This window comes from Etheostoma spectabile, chromosome 5, assembly GCF_008692095.1.
Source record: "Etheostoma spectabile isolate EspeVRDwgs_2016 chromosome 5, UIUC_Espe_1.0, whole genome shotgun sequence".
Taxonomy (NCBI): Eukaryota; Metazoa; Chordata; class Actinopteri; order Perciformes; family Percidae; genus Etheostoma; species Etheostoma spectabile.
The window spans coordinates 30,775,266-30,793,995 of record NC_045737.1 but is presented as its reverse complement, the minus strand read 5'-3'; the positions used below and the strand labels follow the sequence as shown (position 1 = coordinate 30,793,995).

The window sequence follows — 18,730 nt, the reverse complement described above, 5'->3', positions numbered from 1 at the left end:
GAATGACACATACAGTATAGTTGAAATTCCTCCCCTGAATCACTCCTTCATATTCATATGGAGGCAAATGAGAGACATGAGTCTTTGAACTTTAACAGCCACTGAGTAGTTAATATTGAAATATTTTATTTTGAAAAACGTATCTGAATTGTTTTGTTCTGAATTCACCTCTTTGATCTCTTCTGAATTTCAATGAATATTTTTAATGGTCACAAATACAGATACCAAAAAAAAATATATAAAAATATTTTTAAAAATAAAAATATATATATTTAACTTGAATTTTTCAATCTGAATTTGAGCAATCAAATGTGATCGACCTGACTCTGATTCTGTAAATTGATTTTATTTGGATCGGAATTTGCGACCATTGAAAAATAGTTTTCGAAACTCAGGTTTTTGGAAATGGAAATCAAGAATGTTTATATTTCCATTTTCAACAGGTTTTCACTTTTAAAAGAGATGAATTCAAGACAAATCAATTCAGATGTTTTTCCAAATAAGATATTTCAATATTAACCCTTGTGTTGTCTTCCCGTCAACATTGAAAATCAACCCCTTTGTTGATGCTTTTTAATCTGTTTTTAACATTTTCTTACGTTTTTGTCCCTTTTTTCAACACTTTTTTTCAATGTTTGTCACTTTATTTTGACGTTTAACACTACCTACCACTGACTTAACGTTAGTTTTACAGTTATTTTTGGAATTTATGGTCAATGAACCTCAATTATAGGAAATTATACCTAATGTTTGAGTTAGAAAAACAGAAATTAGGAATTATTGAGACTAAAATTAAAGGAATGGATGTTGGTGAATAATCACAGACTGGAATATGTCAACTTTTACTCAATACGATTTCAAAACCACTTTTGGTGTTTTATCAAAGGCTATAAAATTCAATATGACACCCCAAAAATGAAAGTAGAGATTTTTACTTGCAAAAGAACGTTGTGTGGAATCAATCATGTTATTTTGGGGAATTAAAAAGAATATTGATACAGGACAACTTGAGGGTTTTGTATTTAGTGGCTGTTAAAGTTCAAAGACTATAAGATATCTCTTATTTGCTTCCATACTTTCATATAAAACATTGATGTGTTCATAAACTTATATTTGCAAACACATCTGCAGAAAGATATAAAGTCAACAATAATTCAACAATAATTCATCAATAGAATACATGGCCACGTCAGCACAAGCTTGAAACGGAGCAATGTAATGTGACTCCTCCTATCTGACTATACGTTAATCAGTACCGATCCCAGCAATTACACTGGTCCAAATAGGAAGTAAGCTTTAAAAACGTCTACTGTCAGTGTAAGGTAACTTTATGCAGCAGTTTCGTATTTACCGTATTTAGTGTAAATATACTTTATAATGAGTGTACATATTGTTGATCTTTACAGTACAATGGGGTTCAGTAAAAAAAAATGGAAAGATGGGGCCAGTGTGTGTTCAGTCCGCATGGAGATCCAGGAAATACCCTGATGATGTCATCAGGCGTCTCTGCCTTTGCAACACTTCGGGGTTCAGAGTTTGACAGACATGGGCAGGGAGGGTGATGAAAAGACCTTGCCCAGTTGCATTGTGGGAAATGTAGATGATGATGATGATGATGATGATGATGATGATGATGATGATGATGATGATGATGATGATCCAGTGCTTTTGAAATTTGAGGGGATTAAAAGTCCAGTTATATATTCCTTCTAACGATAATAATTTCAACTCTAGTGAACGTATCCTGATGTTTAAAACGGATATAAGAAAAATTACATGGACCATCATAATGTCATATTCACTGAAATAATAAAATAAAAAGCACTATATTAAAACTCGGCAGAGAAGAAAAACAAGAACACCCTCTCCATTGCTACTTTAAGTGATTCAAGTTCAGTAAATAATAATAATATTAATAATAATAAATTCTAATTTACTCAAAGAAAAACTTGAGTTAATCTAGTGTTAAAATAAATGCAATATTTTGCATGTATGCTATAAGTGTATGTGTATGTATGTATGTATGTATGTATATATGTATATATATATATATATATATATATATATATATAGTATGTATATATATATATATATATATATAGTATGTATTTATGTCTACATCATGGTGTAGAGAGTCTGCTGTCATAGTCTCCACCTGCAACAGAGTGACAAACTGCAAGTACACTATGCACACACACTCACACACACACACACACACACAATGAAAAGGAACAACAGCTAGTGTTGGCTCCGCAGGGGTCAAATGTAACGCTGAAATGTTCTGAAACATGGATGGATCCATCAGTCTGTTCGGCTACAGTTGACTTGAAAGACTAAGAAAATATAGAAAACCTCCGCTCTTCACACACACACGGTAAAATATGACATCCCCCGACAGTCACTGAGGACGACGTAGTGTGGACTGTGAAGGCCTTGGATTCTGATCTACAGCATGTTGCATACAATTCTTAGTATTAAACAAGATCTATAACCTGAGTTAATACAACAGTCCATACGAAATACTAATACATATATTTGAAGATTTAAAAAAAAAGTGTTTTAATAGACAACTCTCAATTTGAATAGGACTACTTTAAAAGTCTAGGTTTTCACAAATGAGCATGGATAGAGATAGATAGATGCTGGAAATCTATTCTCTAAGGCTCCAGTGTTATTTACATATAAGCTCTAATTTCCTCACCTGACAAAGAACATCCTCCCTTCCTCTCAGCCTCTATCTTAAAACAGCAGATAGGTTGGCGAAAGGCAAAAAAAACGAGAAAGAATGAGTTCCTTTTTTTTCTTAGCTGTCACGCTTTGATATCACATCCTCTCTGAACGAGGGTCTTCTGACACATCTAGGCTAGAATGATGAGTCCCTCGCTTCTTTTTCTTGTCCCTCTCTTTCTCTTTTCTCGGAGAGATAGGCAGAAAGTGAAAATGGATAAGGGAGAAGAAGCAGACCGCTGGTTGAATCTACAGGGCCACCCTATCGCTTCGTAGGGGAACAAAAGACCCAACTGCCCCGCTGCTCCAGCTCTGCCACGGAGCCCGTCTAGGGGCCTCTCGGGGCCCTTTGAACAGAGGCCCCCGTCATCGTACAGGAGGCCCAGGCGTGAGATAACCGGCCGACGAGCCGACACAACGTGCATCAGGTCACAAGAGGTCGTCGTAGTCCAGCAGCTTGGAGTGCTGGCGGCTTTTCCACAGGCGGAACAGACGGAAGTCAAAGTACGTCTCGATCATGTCTTTGCCTGCAGCCAGAGGAAGACGCAGAGAAGACGGGATCATTCATGGAAATGTACAAGTGCCTTTTAGATGTGTGTGTTAGAGACAAGAATAAAATAAATTGTATGAAAATGATGGCTAAATGTACATTGAGAATATTGGCTTGAACCATATACTGTATTTAAAGAATGGAAGTAGCAGCAGTGGCGTCCGATTAGTTTTTGGACTGTTTGAAGCCTCGAGTTAACATTTTGGATGCCGCCATCTTGGTTTTTTGAAGCCAGAAGTCACCATATTTTGACAAGAACGTCTAGCTCTTGACACGGCCTACCCACAAGCCCACTGGGCCGTAACTACTACGTCACTTCCTGAATCCCTGCGGGTTGGGAACATGTTATCATGGTGCACATGACTTACTGGAAAAACTGAGCAGGTTGTCCCTCAGGTGCTGGAGACCAAATCCCTCATATGTAAATTAAAGCGGTGCTGTCATTAAAAACCTACTGATCACTGTCCGATTCTCTGATATGAATGGCCGCATTGCATTGTGGGAAATGGGCCTTGAATGCGTCTAGCTCAGTGTTTTGTGCACACTGTAATATTACACCGCTTATAAGGCCGAAATAATACAATTAAAATAAAGAAATGAACCATGATAACATCTAGATAAATGTTAATAGATGTAGCGTTATAGTTTTAGAAATATCATAACAAAGCAATCCAGCTTCAATGACAATGAGACCAAAATACTCACCTTAAGAGATGTAAATATACTGTACATCATGAAAAGATCTGGTGAATAAATGTTGATTATACAGCTGTTATTGGGCTAAAAATGCCAATAATTGCAACGCACATTTGTATATGTGTACAGCTTCTCTGCTGCAGCCTGACTGGCAGGAAGAATCCTGCTGTGAACATGAAAGATGCATTCCTATTGATTATTATTATAATTTAAAAAACGTGCTGACCATCACGAAAAAAAAACAGAAAAACGGTGTCGGTGTACACAAATCATAATAGATTAAATTATGTGAGACTGGGTTGGAATTATCTATGCATCTGTCTGTGCTTACATTCAATATATTTATTGTGTACAGAGATCTTAATGAGACGACCTGTTTTAAATGACGGATATACTACTAATAATAATAATAATGCATACTTTATTAGTCCCGCAAGGGGAAATTACATATTATACTCTGTTGTTATTACACACATTACACACAGGCCTGAATTACACACACATGCTCAGTACCTATACATGCACTAATGGAGAGATGTCAGAGGGGAATAATGATAAAATAATTAGCATTGCATGATGTCGGGAACACGAGTCATAGGTGATGCGTTGAGAGCTCAGAGTTCCCACCTGTCTTGTATGTTCCCTAACATGCTTCCTTTATTACCGTGATTAATATTAATGTCCAAATCAGCATTCAGCGAGTGTACAAGTTAGACCCATAGCCACAATCAATACCGACACTGCTTTTTGTGTATGTGTGTATTATATGCTTTTTTTCTGCTTGTGGAGAGCTACGTGACACATGAAACTACATGGATGAAGACCGGCGAGTTAAATCAGCCGTCAGAGAGTAAACCAGGCAGACACACAGCTGACAACCTGCAGGTGGAGGCGCTGCAGACGGGCTCGGACATGCACGCCGAGGGCCGCTGTGGACTTGGGTCAGTCCAGAAAGCGGTTTCAGGAAAGTGGCTGCATGTGTCTGACAATGCACGGAACGTAAACGCTGGTACAAGCCTCCAGCTGTCTGCAGACACGGGGTGCAGAAAGTGAATCAGAGCCTCTGGACGGTGAACTGAGACTCTGTTTCCTGGTCTGTCTTTTGGAAGGCTGGCTGCCAAACATTACACCTTACTAGCTAATTAATTAGCCTGAGTTAAACGCTAGCGATCAGTAACAGAAGGTAGTGGCTGGTGTGCGCCAGTGTTTATAAATTTGTTAAGGATTTCCATAGTTAATATTCTTTGGTGTTCAGTTTATACAGGCTTTTCCAAATGGTATTTAATAAAAATGTCATTTTTTCTGAAGGTTTGTATCGAATTGTAGGTCAAAAATCGTGATATGAACCAAATCATGGGCTTGGTGCGTCGTTACTGCCCTAGGGTGCATGTTGTGGTGCATGCAATAAACATGTGTAAAGAAAGCATGTGTGTGTATAGTGTCTCACCCTCTGCAGACAGCTCTAGAGGGGACTTGAATTCGACCGAGGAGGGTCTCATCAGCTTCTTCAGAGTCTGAATCAGCTGTAGGGCAAGAGGCAGAGAGGAAGAGTTACAGAGAGGAATACTTCATTCCAAATGCTATCAGGCATTCTGACATGGAAACAAACCAACCAAGTGGTGATGGTGCAGAAATCTGAGTGCATGCAGAGAGCACTGAAGCACTTTGATTCGGTCCATGCAACACGGCAGCTGAGTCTCTGTGAAAGGTCCCTGTGCCACCAACTGAGCAATAGCTGACAATAAGTGAACTTTTGGTAATATTTTCTGTCTGTATAGATGCACATCTGTCAGAATGGATCTACAGTGGGGTAAGGGCCTGTCAGAGGAAGGAGCTGATGGAGGAACACCTTATCTCCCTGGAACTGCCTTTAAAAGTCCATAGATACATTTGGCTTCTTAATAAAGGAGTTAATGCCATTGGCTGGAATTCTCTGGATTAAGCAGCTGCTGAGGTCACTTATGGCTTACATGTCCCATGGCATAAACATTTCACTTCATGAGTTTTAAATTACATTAATATGCGTTCCCCCAGCCTGCCTATGGCCCTCCGTTGGCTAGAAATAGTGACAGGTGTAAACCGAGCCCTGGGTATCCTGCTCTGCCTTTGAGAAAATGAAAGCTCAGATGGGCCGATCTGGAATCTTGCTCCTTATGAGGTCATATGAGGCCTGTCTGTCTGTCTGCCTGTCTGTGGGTCAGTCTGCCTGCATGAAATGTGGAAATGGCACCCAGCATGTGTCTGAGATCCCAAATAACCAGCCTCACTGTGCACCGAGCACTTTTATTGGATTTTTCTTCTTTTCAAAAGTGTTACATAGCAAAAAAAACCAACTGTATCCTTCCATCAGCATGTGCTTTATCTGGAAGTATATCAGACCCGATGACTCTCCACATCTTCATGAGATTATGTACTACCACTTTCCCATTTTGGGAAATATCCTTTAATCATTTTCTTGCCAAGAGTGAGATGATATTACTTTCCTCTCTGAATGCTGAATATGAAAGTACAGTATAGCCAACAGCTGGTTAGCTTAGCATAAAGACTGGAAATGGGGGAAAACAGCTAGCATGGCTCAGAAATGGAAAATGGTTGTTTTTCCAGCCAGGGTCTGGTTAGCTTGAAATTGGTCTGAACAAATAAAAACTTGATCTGTCAAAATGCTCGGATTCCCAAAACTCAGAAAATCCATAATGTGGTTCCTGTGCACGTGGGTCACCCTCCCTAGTACAGCTGTAACGCAGCACCACATCACGACAGGAAGAATGACCAGTCCACTTATAATCAGGTTGAAACTGCAGACATATTGATATTCTGTGGCACATGTTAAATTTCTATATGTATCTCTATGCAGTGGAGGCAGGCTGGTGGAGTGTCAGGGAGTGATGCATGGTGAAGTGGAGCGAGCATCTGAAGCTGGCTCACTCTGTCTATTAATGGCGGCTCTCCAGCCGAGCCTGCAGGTGTGCAAACAGGACGCAGCCGTCCCCGTCCCCGTCCAGTCCCTGAGGGACATCTACATCACGCGACAGGCTGTTGGAAATGTGCTACACGCAGCATTTAATACCATTCTCACACAGTGGCCTTGGTTCAGCTGCAGAGGGTACCAGCTATATTAAAACAAGGCTGGTTCTTACAGACAGACCTTTATTTTACTCTGTTTTCAAAAGCACTTCTATCCATTTATTATAAATATGAATTACAATTTTTGAAAAGATTCCTAATTGCCACTATTGCGATTTAAATGTTTTTAAAGCTCTTTATCTGCTGAATTATTTAAGAAAGATAAATGATAAGTTATTGTAAAGTATAACTAGCCCAATATTAGACAGATTAAACATAAACCGTTCTTTGCTGTCCGACGGGCATGTATTATCCCTCCAATTTGACCCCTTTTCAAAATATCAATACTCTACCTGGTGTTAAAAGCCAAAGAAAAGAGTTTTAAGATGAGACAAAGAGGAGGACTGTGTAATGTGCACACCAACATTTAAGTTAAAACCTCCTTAAGACACTTGTGTCACTTTTCCCAAAGTTCTTTCTCAATTTTTTGGGACATTTTTGTTGTTGTGTGGAAGTTTTTGAAGCTTTCTCCGACATTTGTTGACACTTCTTGACGTTTTCTAACTAACTTCTTTAACACTTTTTACAATGTCTTTGACTTGTTTTTGGGACGTTTGTGTTGTTTTTTCCCTATGTTTCTGTCACTTTTTTTTTTCTTAAAACGCTATGCAATTATAAAAAAAGACCCAAATTCAATGAAAACAGTGAACTGATCAGTTATCTAGCTTGTGAGGAGCGTCGTATTGAACCATCAAATTTGACCCCGAGGACAACAGGAGGGTTAAGCCTAGCTTTTGACAAATAAATTATATAACATCATTATCAGGCTCATCAGACCCTCAGATATCATCCTCTGGTGGTTTTTCTCTCTAAGTGTCTGTCCGCCCTCACAGCTTCAGACTGCATTAAACACAACATTTCAAGCCCGAGGTCAAGAGGAACACAAACATACAGTATGCATCTAATGGCCTTTTAACCACAGTATCCCTGAAATATTAATACAGGACTATAATTCACTTCAGATTTCAGAGGTTTTCGTGAAGTGAAGAAGCTCTAGTGTATTTTCTCAGAACAAAAGAACAGCAGTAAGCCATCTTAAGAAGCAGTCGTACAGCATCAATATTTTAGTGTGTGGGCATGTTCCTGTGCGCGTGTGTGTGTGTGTGTGTGTGTGTGTGTGTGTGTGTGTGTGTGTGTGTGTGTGTGTGGTGTGTGTGTGTGTGTGTGTGTGTGTGTGTGTGTGTAAATGTGCGAACGTGTAACTGCAGCAGGCTTGAGTGGGTTTAACTTAATTAAAGGGGTGTCAGGAGTGTTTCTGTGTCTTTCCAAAGTGCTGTGTGTGTCCGCCCTGCCTGTGCATGACAGCGGGATCAGAGCTGAAGATAATTCATACACTCGTCCCTATTACTTCTAAAAATAATCACTCCTTGTATAAAAACTGCTCCCTCCTTTATAATTGTGCATATGCTAAAATGCTCTGGTGTCTCATTAGAGAGACTGTGTGTGTGTGTGTGTGTGTGTGTGTGTGTGTGTGTTTGTGTGTGTGTGTGTGTGTGTGTGTGTGTGTGTGATATATATATATATATATATATTATATATATATATGGATATATATATATATATATATGAGATTATGAGTGAGCATGCTGCATGTAGGCCTAACTAGTGCAGTTGTATTTGTACTTGTTGCTTGTCATGACACCAAAGCGAAGTACCTTTTCTCCGTTAGCGCTGCCCAGCACGTAGCAGCCCATGATGTGGATGAGGTTGGGCTTGGGGTTGAGTTTACTCATCAGCCTGCTGAGCCGGCGCCAGAACCTGCAGAAGTTAACGCAAGCAACAAGACACGGCTGAGAGGATAGAGTCCAAACCGCATAATGGTCACAATTCTGAAAACAATGTGGATGCACTTTTTATTTAGAAATTTCCATCACATGCTTTATACAAGCTGCACTCATTCAAACGTAAACAGGTGAAAAAAGGAGCCGTATATCTTATTTTTTCTAATGGTTTCTAATGAAGCCTGGTTGACAGGAATGTATACAGTGGCTTGAGAAGGTTTACACACCCATGTCAAAGGTGATTAAAAAGAGGAATAAAAACCCATGTTTTGGAAATGGATCTTAATGCCTTAATTCAAAATAATTCGGAAAATCCAACCTTTTAAGGACACCAATTTGCTTTGTGAATGAATAATGTATTGTAAGTAAATAAATAAATGTTATTCCTTAAAATACAAGGGGCATAAGTATACACACCTCTATGCCATATTCCTATAGAAGCAGACAAAGTTTTATTATTAAAAGCCAGTTATTTCATGGATCCAGGATACTATGCATCCCGATAAAGTTCCCCTGGCCTTTGGAATTAAAATAGTCCCCCTCCCCCCCACATCATATCACATACCCTTCACTATACCTAGATAGGCAGGGAGAACTTTCCATAAGATCACCTCTCAGTGCAAAACAATCCAGCTATTAAGCTGAAATAACACCAGGCCAATCTCTAGGTATGGTGAAGGGTATGTGATGAATTTTATCAAGATGCATAGTATCCTGATCCATGAAATAACTGGCCTTTAAAAATAAAAATCTGCCTGCCTCTATGGAAATTTAACAAAGGGCTGTGTATATGCCCCCTGTAAAAACATTTATTTATTTGCATTTATTAACTTTTTTGAATTAAGGCATTAAGATCAATTATGAAAAGATGTTTTTGTATTCCTCTTTTTAATCAACTTTAGCCTGGGCGTGTAAACTTTCTCAAGCCACTTTACGTATCTAAAAGTCACTGGAGGTCCAGAAAAAAATGTAAGCACACACTAAAATCAATAATAATGAAGATAATGACTAACGCAACCTGCTTAAACAGGATAATATTGCTCTTCGCCCTCTATCATGATGATGGGTGATAGATGTCCACCTACTGGATCATGTCTTCTTCCTTCTCCACTTTTGCAAAGGTGGCCACTTTATTCTTCAGCAGGTACAGATGGCCTGGGCCTCCCTGGGGAAGGGGGTAGCTGTTACTCACGCTCTCTCTCTCTCTCTCTCTCTCCTCTCTCTCTCTCTCTCTCTCTCTCGTCTCTCTCTCTCACATTCTATGTATGTATATATATATGTGTGTGTGTGTGTGTGTGTGTGTGGTGTATATATGTGTGTATGTATATATATATAATATTGTGTGTGTGTATATATATATGTGTGTGTGTGGTGTGTGTGTGTATATATATATATGTGTATATATGTATATATATAATATGTGTGTGTATGTATATATGTATATATGTGTATATGTGTATATATATATATATATATGTATGTATATATATATATATGTATGTTATATAGTATGTATATATGTATATATATATGTATATATTGTGTATAATATGTATATATATGTGTATATATATATATGTTATATATGTATATATATGTATATTATATATATGTGTATATGTGTGTGTATATACACACACACTACCGGTCAAAAGTTTGGGTTCACTTACAAATTTCCATTTCACTCCATTATAGACAGGATAGCAGCTGATCTGAGTGGGTGGGTGATCTTTAATGTAATATCTACATTGCCCATTATCAGCAACCGTTCATCCAATGTTCCAAAGGCACATTCTGTTTACTAATCTGATATCATTTAAAAAAACTAACTAAGAAAACATTGGACAACCCTCATGCAATTTTGTAAGCACATAATGTAATCTAAAAACTGCTGCCCTGGTTAAAAAAACAAGGCAACTGATCTCAGCTGGGATTCTGTCTATAATGGAGTGCAATGGAAATTTCTAAGTGACCCCAAACTTTTGACCGGTAGTGTGTGTGTATATATAGAGATAGTTATAGATATATAGATATCTCAACCAGGTGTGTTCCATGTGTTTCATGTGGGTGAAAGCTGCTCCACCTCCACTCTTGTTGATTGACAGAGTTCTCTGATGGACAAAAAGCCCCAGACAGACGGCGAGCTGTTGGACTAGTAGGTAATATTAGCTGGCTTGCTATAATTCATGTTATTGCAGTTGCTTGATGTGTTGGCTGTGTCATAACAACTGACAACTGCACGCGTCCAGCTGTCCATATTTACCACAGCGGTATAGAAGTGCAGGTGGCCCAGTGATGCTTTAAAGGCTCAAACTAATGGATTTTTAAATTTAAACTCCCGAAAGCAAATATTTGTCCCAAAATATAACATGAAACTTTAAAAAATGTTTTTTTTTAGTGGCGAAAAACAAATTGATATTATTAGCAGCTGATATCAGTTCATTCTTCAAGCCAAAACTGTTAGCAAGCCAACACTAACGTCCCAATGTGTCCCTGTGTCTCCTGTCACTCACCTGGCAGAAAATGAGCATGTTCCAGATCTTACAGCCTTTCCTGTAGCCAATCAGCTTCCTCTCTATCTCCCCTGGGTCAAGGACCACACACACACACACACACACACACACACACACACACACACACACACACACACCACACACACACACACACACACACACACACACACACACAGAAAAAGAGGTGTCACTTTTCTCAATTAGACATAATGGTGTTAAACATTAATTGGCGGTACCTCGACACACACACACAATACATACCACACACACACCACACACACACCACACACACACACACACACACACACACACACACACACAGTACAAAACAATGAGTCATATCTGCTCTCCAGCAAGCTCAAACTTATCCTCTCCTTTGCCACATTTACACTGGGAGAGTGACTTTTCTACTCGAGAACGTTTGAAAACCCACACATAACACTCACCGAGGATGTCATCAAACGTGGCATGTTCATGATCCTTCAAATGGAAGATTTAAAGTTAGAAGATTAGCGTTATTATTTCATTAAACAGTACTGAACAGAACAGATATGTAAGGATTTTCTACACCATCAATGTAACAGAGTCAAAGTTCGATATATTAATGTGTATATATTACCATACATAGAGATAGGCATGGGGAAATTTCCATGAGATCATCTCTCAATGCAAATCAAACCAGCTATTAAGCTAACGGAAATAACACCATGCCTATCTCTTGATATGGTAAAGGGTATGTGATGATGGGAGGGGGGGGATGCATAGTATCCTGGATCCATGAAATACCTAGTCTTTAATAATAAAAATGTGCCTCAAACGTGAAGTAACTACCAGCAGGGGGCGACTCCTCTGGCTCCAAAAAGAAGTCAGTTTCTATTGAAGTCTATGGGAAAATTAGCCTACTTCTCTCCTGATTTATTACCTCAGTAAACATTATCGTAATTAGTTCATGGTCTCAATCGCTAGTTTAACCCTTGTGTTGTCTTCCCGTCGACCATGACCTTGTCGTCCTTCCGGGTCAAAATTTGGGCATTTTTTTCTACGCTTTTGACACTTTTTGTCAAACTTGTGTTTCCATTTAATTTATATGACATTATGCCATTTTTTTTGTTTAAAAAAAAAAAAAAAACTGCCGAAATTATGAATTATTTTGCCTGATGGTTAAGCTCAAACAACGTATAGTCAGGATTCTGTTTTGAAACCTTTAAAAAAAAAATCAAATGCTATGAAACTGAATAAAACAGCCCAAATTCAATGAAAGCAATCATTAAATTGACCAATGTATCCATGTTATTTTTGGGCATTATGGTTGAAAAAAACATGGAAAACGGGTCAAATTTTACCCCGAAGACAACACAAGGGTTAAAGTCTTCTTCTATACAGCATGATGTTTATTTTGTAGATGATGGTCCCATTTTATTTTTTAAATTGAGAATAAAGCAGGGTATGCTATTGGACCTGTCAGTCAGGACAGAGGCATGGCAATGCTTATCCATTGAAACCATTGAGACGACGGTCCACCCTCTTGTCCATGTATGGGCTGTACTGCTTCCATAATACCAAAATATTAATGACCAAAATGCAAACTCATGGTTTCAGAATGGCAGTCCACAAACCGATGGTCACTGATGCTTTTTTCCAGTGTATAGGATCCCCCACAGTCAGATGCCTGAGGACAAGGGGACCATGAATATCGGTACCAAATTTGATGGAAATCTATTAAATTGTTGCTAAGACATTTCCGTCTGGACAAAAAGGGATAGACCAATCAACGGAAAGTTCACGAGACAACATTGCCATCTTTAGCATGGCAAGAAAGGTTGTGAACAACTGCTCTCTAACGGCCATTTGTTTATATTGTATTGCATATTGTATATTGTTGGATTCATGTGAGTTTGTTCATTGTGAGTAGAATTTGGTTAATTCTTGTAAGAATTTTGCACTACTAATGTCTAGTGCTTTCTTCTTTTTCCTGCAGAGAAATAGCAGCATGATATTTTCTTTACATTTACATCTTTATCTAAGTCTGTAGGAGAAACATCATTTCAAGAGCTTTTCTTCACTTGACTGAATTAATCCTTCACTTCCTACGCTGTAGCTGCTCTCTGCATATAATTGCCAAATAGGAAAAAAATAACTGTTCTTGAAATGTTATTAATTTCAGCCAAGCTATTTAGTGACATCTGTTTCGCCTTAATTGATGGTGAAAATGAGTCAATACCGAGGTATCCACATCATTTAAAGCTAAATAGTGGTGGTGTGTAGCTGATGGCGGTTACTCACATAAAGAATGGGGATGATGGAGGGATCGTCCCTACGAATGATGTTAGGAACATATTCAGCCTTTGGGACCTTGGAGGATATCAGCTGTGGAAAAGAAGAATCATGCAGAGAAACGTGACTACCCCTGGCTGCATGACGGATATATTTTGTTGAAATTCAAACTAAAATTGTAAGTTGATTGCCAAGATTCTCACCATGATTTTAGGTGGGATGAAGTCCTCTCCTTCACAGGCCACTCTCTCCATCTCCCTCTCCTCCTCCCAGTCGGCGTCCTCGTCCAGCCCTTCATCTAGTGTCCCTGAGGAGGACTGAAGCTCGCCACCTGACACACACGCACACACACACAAGAACAAAGGGTGAGATGAAAGGATAGCAAGCAAACAGGATTAGAGAGGGGGTGCTCCATTTAAAAGTGTTGCACCTGTTATTTCATCTTTCCAGCACAGAGGGGAGGAACTGACAGAGGAGTTAAAACGAGACAGCAGACCAGCGAAAACAACACAATAACACTCTCCTGACGCACCCGGCCAGACACGGACAGCGACAACACAAAGCAACAGGCAGATGGACAACAGATTGAAACATGAGGAAGGCTGAGTGGAGGGATGGCAGCAGCCGTGTAAGACACACAGGACAGGGCTGGAGATATTCAGATACACTGTAGACTCACAATGGCAGTCAAAAAACTACAATAAGACAGTGTATTATGTAGCTCTCTGGGCACAAGTGTACAATCTGTGTGTGTGTGTGTGTGTGGTGTGTGTGTGTGTGTGTGTGTGTGTGTGTGTGTGTGTGTGGTCTAGGTATAGCTACATTTGTGGGGACCAAAAATTGTGAAAACAGTATACTTATGGGGACCTGAGTGCTTTGTGGGGACCAAAATGCTGGTCCCCATACCGTTAAAGGGCTTTTTGAGGACTAAGACTTGGTTTTAGGAGTAGGGTTAGAGTTAGGTTATGGTGAGGGTGAGGGTTAGGCATTTAGGTTTGATGGTTAAGGTTAGGGTAAGGGGCTAGGGAATGCATTATGTCAATGACTGGTCCCCACAAAGATAGGCAGACACGACTGTGTGTGTGTGTGTGTGTGTGTGTGTGGTGTGTGTGTGTGTGTGTGTGTGTGTGTGTGTGTGTGTGTGTGTGTGTGTGTGTGTGCGCGTGTGTGTGTTTTCTCCTACATCCAAAAGGATATGCATGTGTTTCTTTGTGCAATTCTGAGTGGGTTACGTGTGTAATGAGAAAAATACATCTAAAGACATGTTCTTATGTGTTTGTATCTGTATAAAAGCCTGCTTGTGAACTAGACTATTGAATTAAATATGTTGTACTGTAAAGTATGGTGTCGTTAGTGTGTGTCGGTGATCGACTCACTGTCTCTGGAGTCATGCAGTGAGTCAGGCTTGACAGGGGTCGGGTCACTCCACGAGCGGCTGAAACTCTTGGCCCGGCGGTCGGTAAAGGCTGATAGAGTTAGAGGGGGGGGAAAAAGTCACTTTCTCTCTCTCTTTTACGCACACGCACACAACACACACACACACACACACACACACACTCCCAATGATTTAGCAACCCCAGAAACCAAGGGTTTAGCCGGTTCTGCCTGCTTTGACCCAGTGTGTGTGAAGAACAGTCCCTGTTGGCTAACTAGCCTTGGTGCTTTATGTTTACAACTGGGTGGTAATTCAATAATAGCTTTTAGATTTTTAGTGAAAGATTATTGTGTTAAAATGACAACGCTGCTGGGTGTGTCAGTGCATCGTGACATCACAACATCATGTGTGCGCAAAAATATTTGATTACGTGTCAATTGGAAAAAAAAGAACCACTCTGTAATAACACTGAATGAATATATTAACACATAGAGTAAAAGCCCAGATGTGACAGATAAAGTGTTTTTGGAAGTTAAATACATATTTAAGGAGTCACAGTCAAGGCTTTAAGGAACATTGTACATGTAAAAAATAAAATGGTTTAGTTTGAGTCGGAAGGGACTCCGTTCAACTTACATTTGTTCAGTTGTTTCTATTCTTAAAACTTTTCTTACACTCTTCTTCGTATTATTATTATTTTACCATATAATACATTTGCATAATGTAGCAATTTGAGTGTTTTTTTTTTTTTCAAACTACTTGGGTAAACATATAGTAGACAATTTATTTTGACAAAACATTTTTGAAGGAATCAAAATAAAATGTGTTAATAAAATAATTTTGCATTTATTAATGATGGTATGACATACATATAGCAAGATCATTAATGTCAACAAGCCCTATTCAAGGGCTAGACTTAATTAATGTTCCCTTAGAAGAGAACTAGTTAGACTTACTGGGTTTTGACTAGGGAAACTACCACATTTTCTTACTGGATCCTTTCCTAAGAGTCATAAGTTATTTGTTTGTTATATTATACATATTCTGCACATCACCCAAATAAGACAAAATCTTTGTTTAGCATAGGAAGGGACTGTCAGATTTACATTAAAGGTGTTAGAGATACAGCAAAGAAACTAATGTGTAAAGTGCTTAGTTTTCCAGCACTCCCTTTTGCACTGTTAGATGCAATTGGCCTTCATAGTTTTCAATACATAATTCGAATATGATAATATGCTGAAGCCAGTTTGAGAGAGTGCACAGTCCCAGTAACAGACACACAGCAGTGCAGTAGGCTGACAGCAAATGGAAGATTTTGATGGCATGCCAGATTCATGAACACAATCTAACACCATATTCCAATAACCATGCACAGTATGGTTGCTCCATGGATAAAGCACAAACAAATTCTGATGAACATCAATTCCCATGTTATGTCACAGACTGTGGCATGGATGCATGACAACGTACTGACATTAGCATGCTTACATGCATGCTGCAGAGCCTGTGAAAGACTTACTCTGGACTTTCATCCTGCGGCTGCCCACAACCCTAAGGTGTGTGCGGAAATTTCTACCATTTTAGGGAAGAAAAGGAGAAAGAGACATTTAGAAAAGGAACAGAGCCCGAGAATGACAGAATGTGTCCAACCTACAGACAAAGATGAGTAGATAAGTCAAAAGTTGAGCCAGAGCTGTGAAAAGAAGATTGGTCCCTAAATCAGATCTGAGCCTCCAGCAGGTATCAGTCTTGTGCACATGCTAATGTGTTAGCATACATTATGCTAAAGAGAACCAAAGTCTCAGTTTGTGCCATTCATATATTTAAAAGCATATTTATTCTCCAATACCTAATCATCTGGACAACTCTATTTCCTAAAACAATGTTAGCTGGAAATGACATACAGTACATCCTTACTTAATTAGCATATTGTGAACCAAAATTAAAGTTAAAAAAAATGAGTTATATTTGTCTACATGGATTTAAGTTAGTTAGTAGTTTTCTACAGAAATTAATAGAAGGAAAAATATATGATACCACGTTCATTTTTTACTTGTGTCGTACAAAACAAGTAAAGACAAACATTTCAGCTACCTCGACAGAAAACTTGGGAAACGGGTTTAAAATCTGTTTTTTGGGGCGGCAGGAAGAACATTGTTATTTCATATGGGTTAGATTAATAACTCCATACCTTAACTCATTCCAATTATAACTTAGTGCAGCTTTTTAATAATGTCTTACTATACATACTGTGTGCTGCCATGTTAGCATTCAAAGAGGACACAGAAATATTTGCACGGGGCCAGTGTCGTACTTTACATTAGGAGTGTATGAAGTTAATAAGACATGTCACAAACTTTTGTGAAAAAGCCTTGCAAAAGAAGAACTCTGTCTTTGACTCATTTTGTAGAACTATGGAAGAGAGGTGGCCTCATTACCGGGAATCTCAGACTGAATTCTTGTCTTTTAGTTCAGGATCTTCCTCCCTTCATTTGCCGCCCGCCTGGCATTACTTACACACAGGGGAATGTCCCTGTACACAAATAACGCCTGGGTTTTAGTAGGCGTTGCATAATTCATTCATACCGCTGGAGAAAAAGAGTGGGACAGAGAGAAAAGAAAAGAGAAACAGGAGACAGCCCTCAATGGAACAATGTGCGGTCTAAGCACAGCTTTTTATCATTCGTCTGCTCGTCGGACTCAGATGGTTCAGTGGAGTGTAAGAGGGCTTCACTCTCACTTTATTGTGGCGACTTATCCCTGAATAGCTATCTGCCACTTCTCATACATATCGACACGTAAACCGCATTTCTTTTTATTGGTAGTTTTGTACTTGCACCATCATTTATATTGTTACTGCTGCACAACAAAAAATAAATTTCTATCTTAAGTCGTCTTCTCCTCGTTAAGTGGAGTTATGGTATGAAACCGAGAGCTTACTGAAAGTACAGTATTGCAAAATGGCAATGGTACAATGAAGATTTGATTACAAAAAGGACACTTTACTCAAAATTGGGAGCACTATTGAGCCTGTGGGAACATCTGAAAGGACCTTCAGCCCAGTGATGTCATCAGGGGTCATTGCAGCTTGGACTTAGAGTCTACAAATTTGTAATGGAGGGTCTGCCTTACAAACTGGTGGCACGGGGTTTACCAGACAGGGAAGTTCTATCTATCCCTGAATATCCAAAGCGAGAGCTGCGTCTGAGTTCTCAGCAGTAAGTCAGATTTATTCCAGTTGGGGTTGGCCACCGCCAGGGCTCCCTTTGGCACCAGTCCTGATGTTCCTGGACGGGATATTCAGGAGTAGTGGTGATTCAGTGGGCTGGGGATCTCATCCCTGCTTTTTGCAGATTATGTGGTCCTGATGGCATCATTGGTCCGGGACCTTCTGCACCTCTAAACCCGAGACATGCTTCAACAGGAAACCAATGGAGTGCCTACTCCAAGTAGGAAACAAGTCCTTACCCCAAGGGAAGGAGTTCAAGTACCTTGGGGGCTTGTTCGCAAGTGGGGGGGGATGATGAAGCGGGAGATTGGCTGGAGAATCGGAGCAGCTGGGGCGGAAATTACACTCACTCAGGAAAATCTTTCTACCTTTCAATGTTTGTTCCTTCCAACATTCACCTATGGTCATGAAGGCTGGAAATGGGTTTCCTCATGAGGGGGGCTGGCGTCTCCCTTAGAGATA

At 39.4% G+C, this 18,730-nt stretch overlaps 1 protein-coding gene across 2 annotated transcripts in view; it reads right to left on the bottom strand.

Moving 5' to 3' along the window:
* Positions 1 to 2,324: 2,324 nt before the first annotated feature.
* The window catches only part of nsmfb (NMDA receptor synaptonuclear signaling and neuronal migration factor b), a 41,784-nt gene continuing 25,378 nt past the window's right edge, over positions 2,325 to 18,730 (bottom strand). For both annotated transcript variants that reach the window (XM_032516236.1, XM_032516237.1), the window contains 10 exons: positions 16,559 to 16,611; positions 15,041 to 15,130; positions 13,868 to 13,995; positions 13,674 to 13,757; positions 11,837 to 11,870; positions 11,391 to 11,461; positions 9,963 to 10,042; positions 8,752 to 8,854; positions 5,421 to 5,496; positions 2,325 to 3,254 (listed from right to left, as the gene is read on the bottom strand). In XM_032516236.1, the coding sequence (XP_032372127.1) occupies positions 3,157 to 3,254; positions 5,421 to 5,496; positions 8,752 to 8,854; positions 9,963 to 10,042; positions 11,391 to 11,461; positions 11,837 to 11,870; positions 13,674 to 13,757; positions 13,868 to 13,995; positions 15,041 to 15,130; positions 16,559 to 16,611 (817 nt within the window). In that variant the 3' untranslated portion in view covers positions 2,325 to 3,156. The remainder of the gene's footprint in view (positions 3,255 to 5,420; positions 5,497 to 8,751; positions 8,855 to 9,962; positions 10,043 to 11,390; positions 11,462 to 11,836; positions 11,871 to 13,673; positions 13,758 to 13,867; positions 13,996 to 15,040; positions 15,131 to 16,558; positions 16,612 to 18,730) is intronic.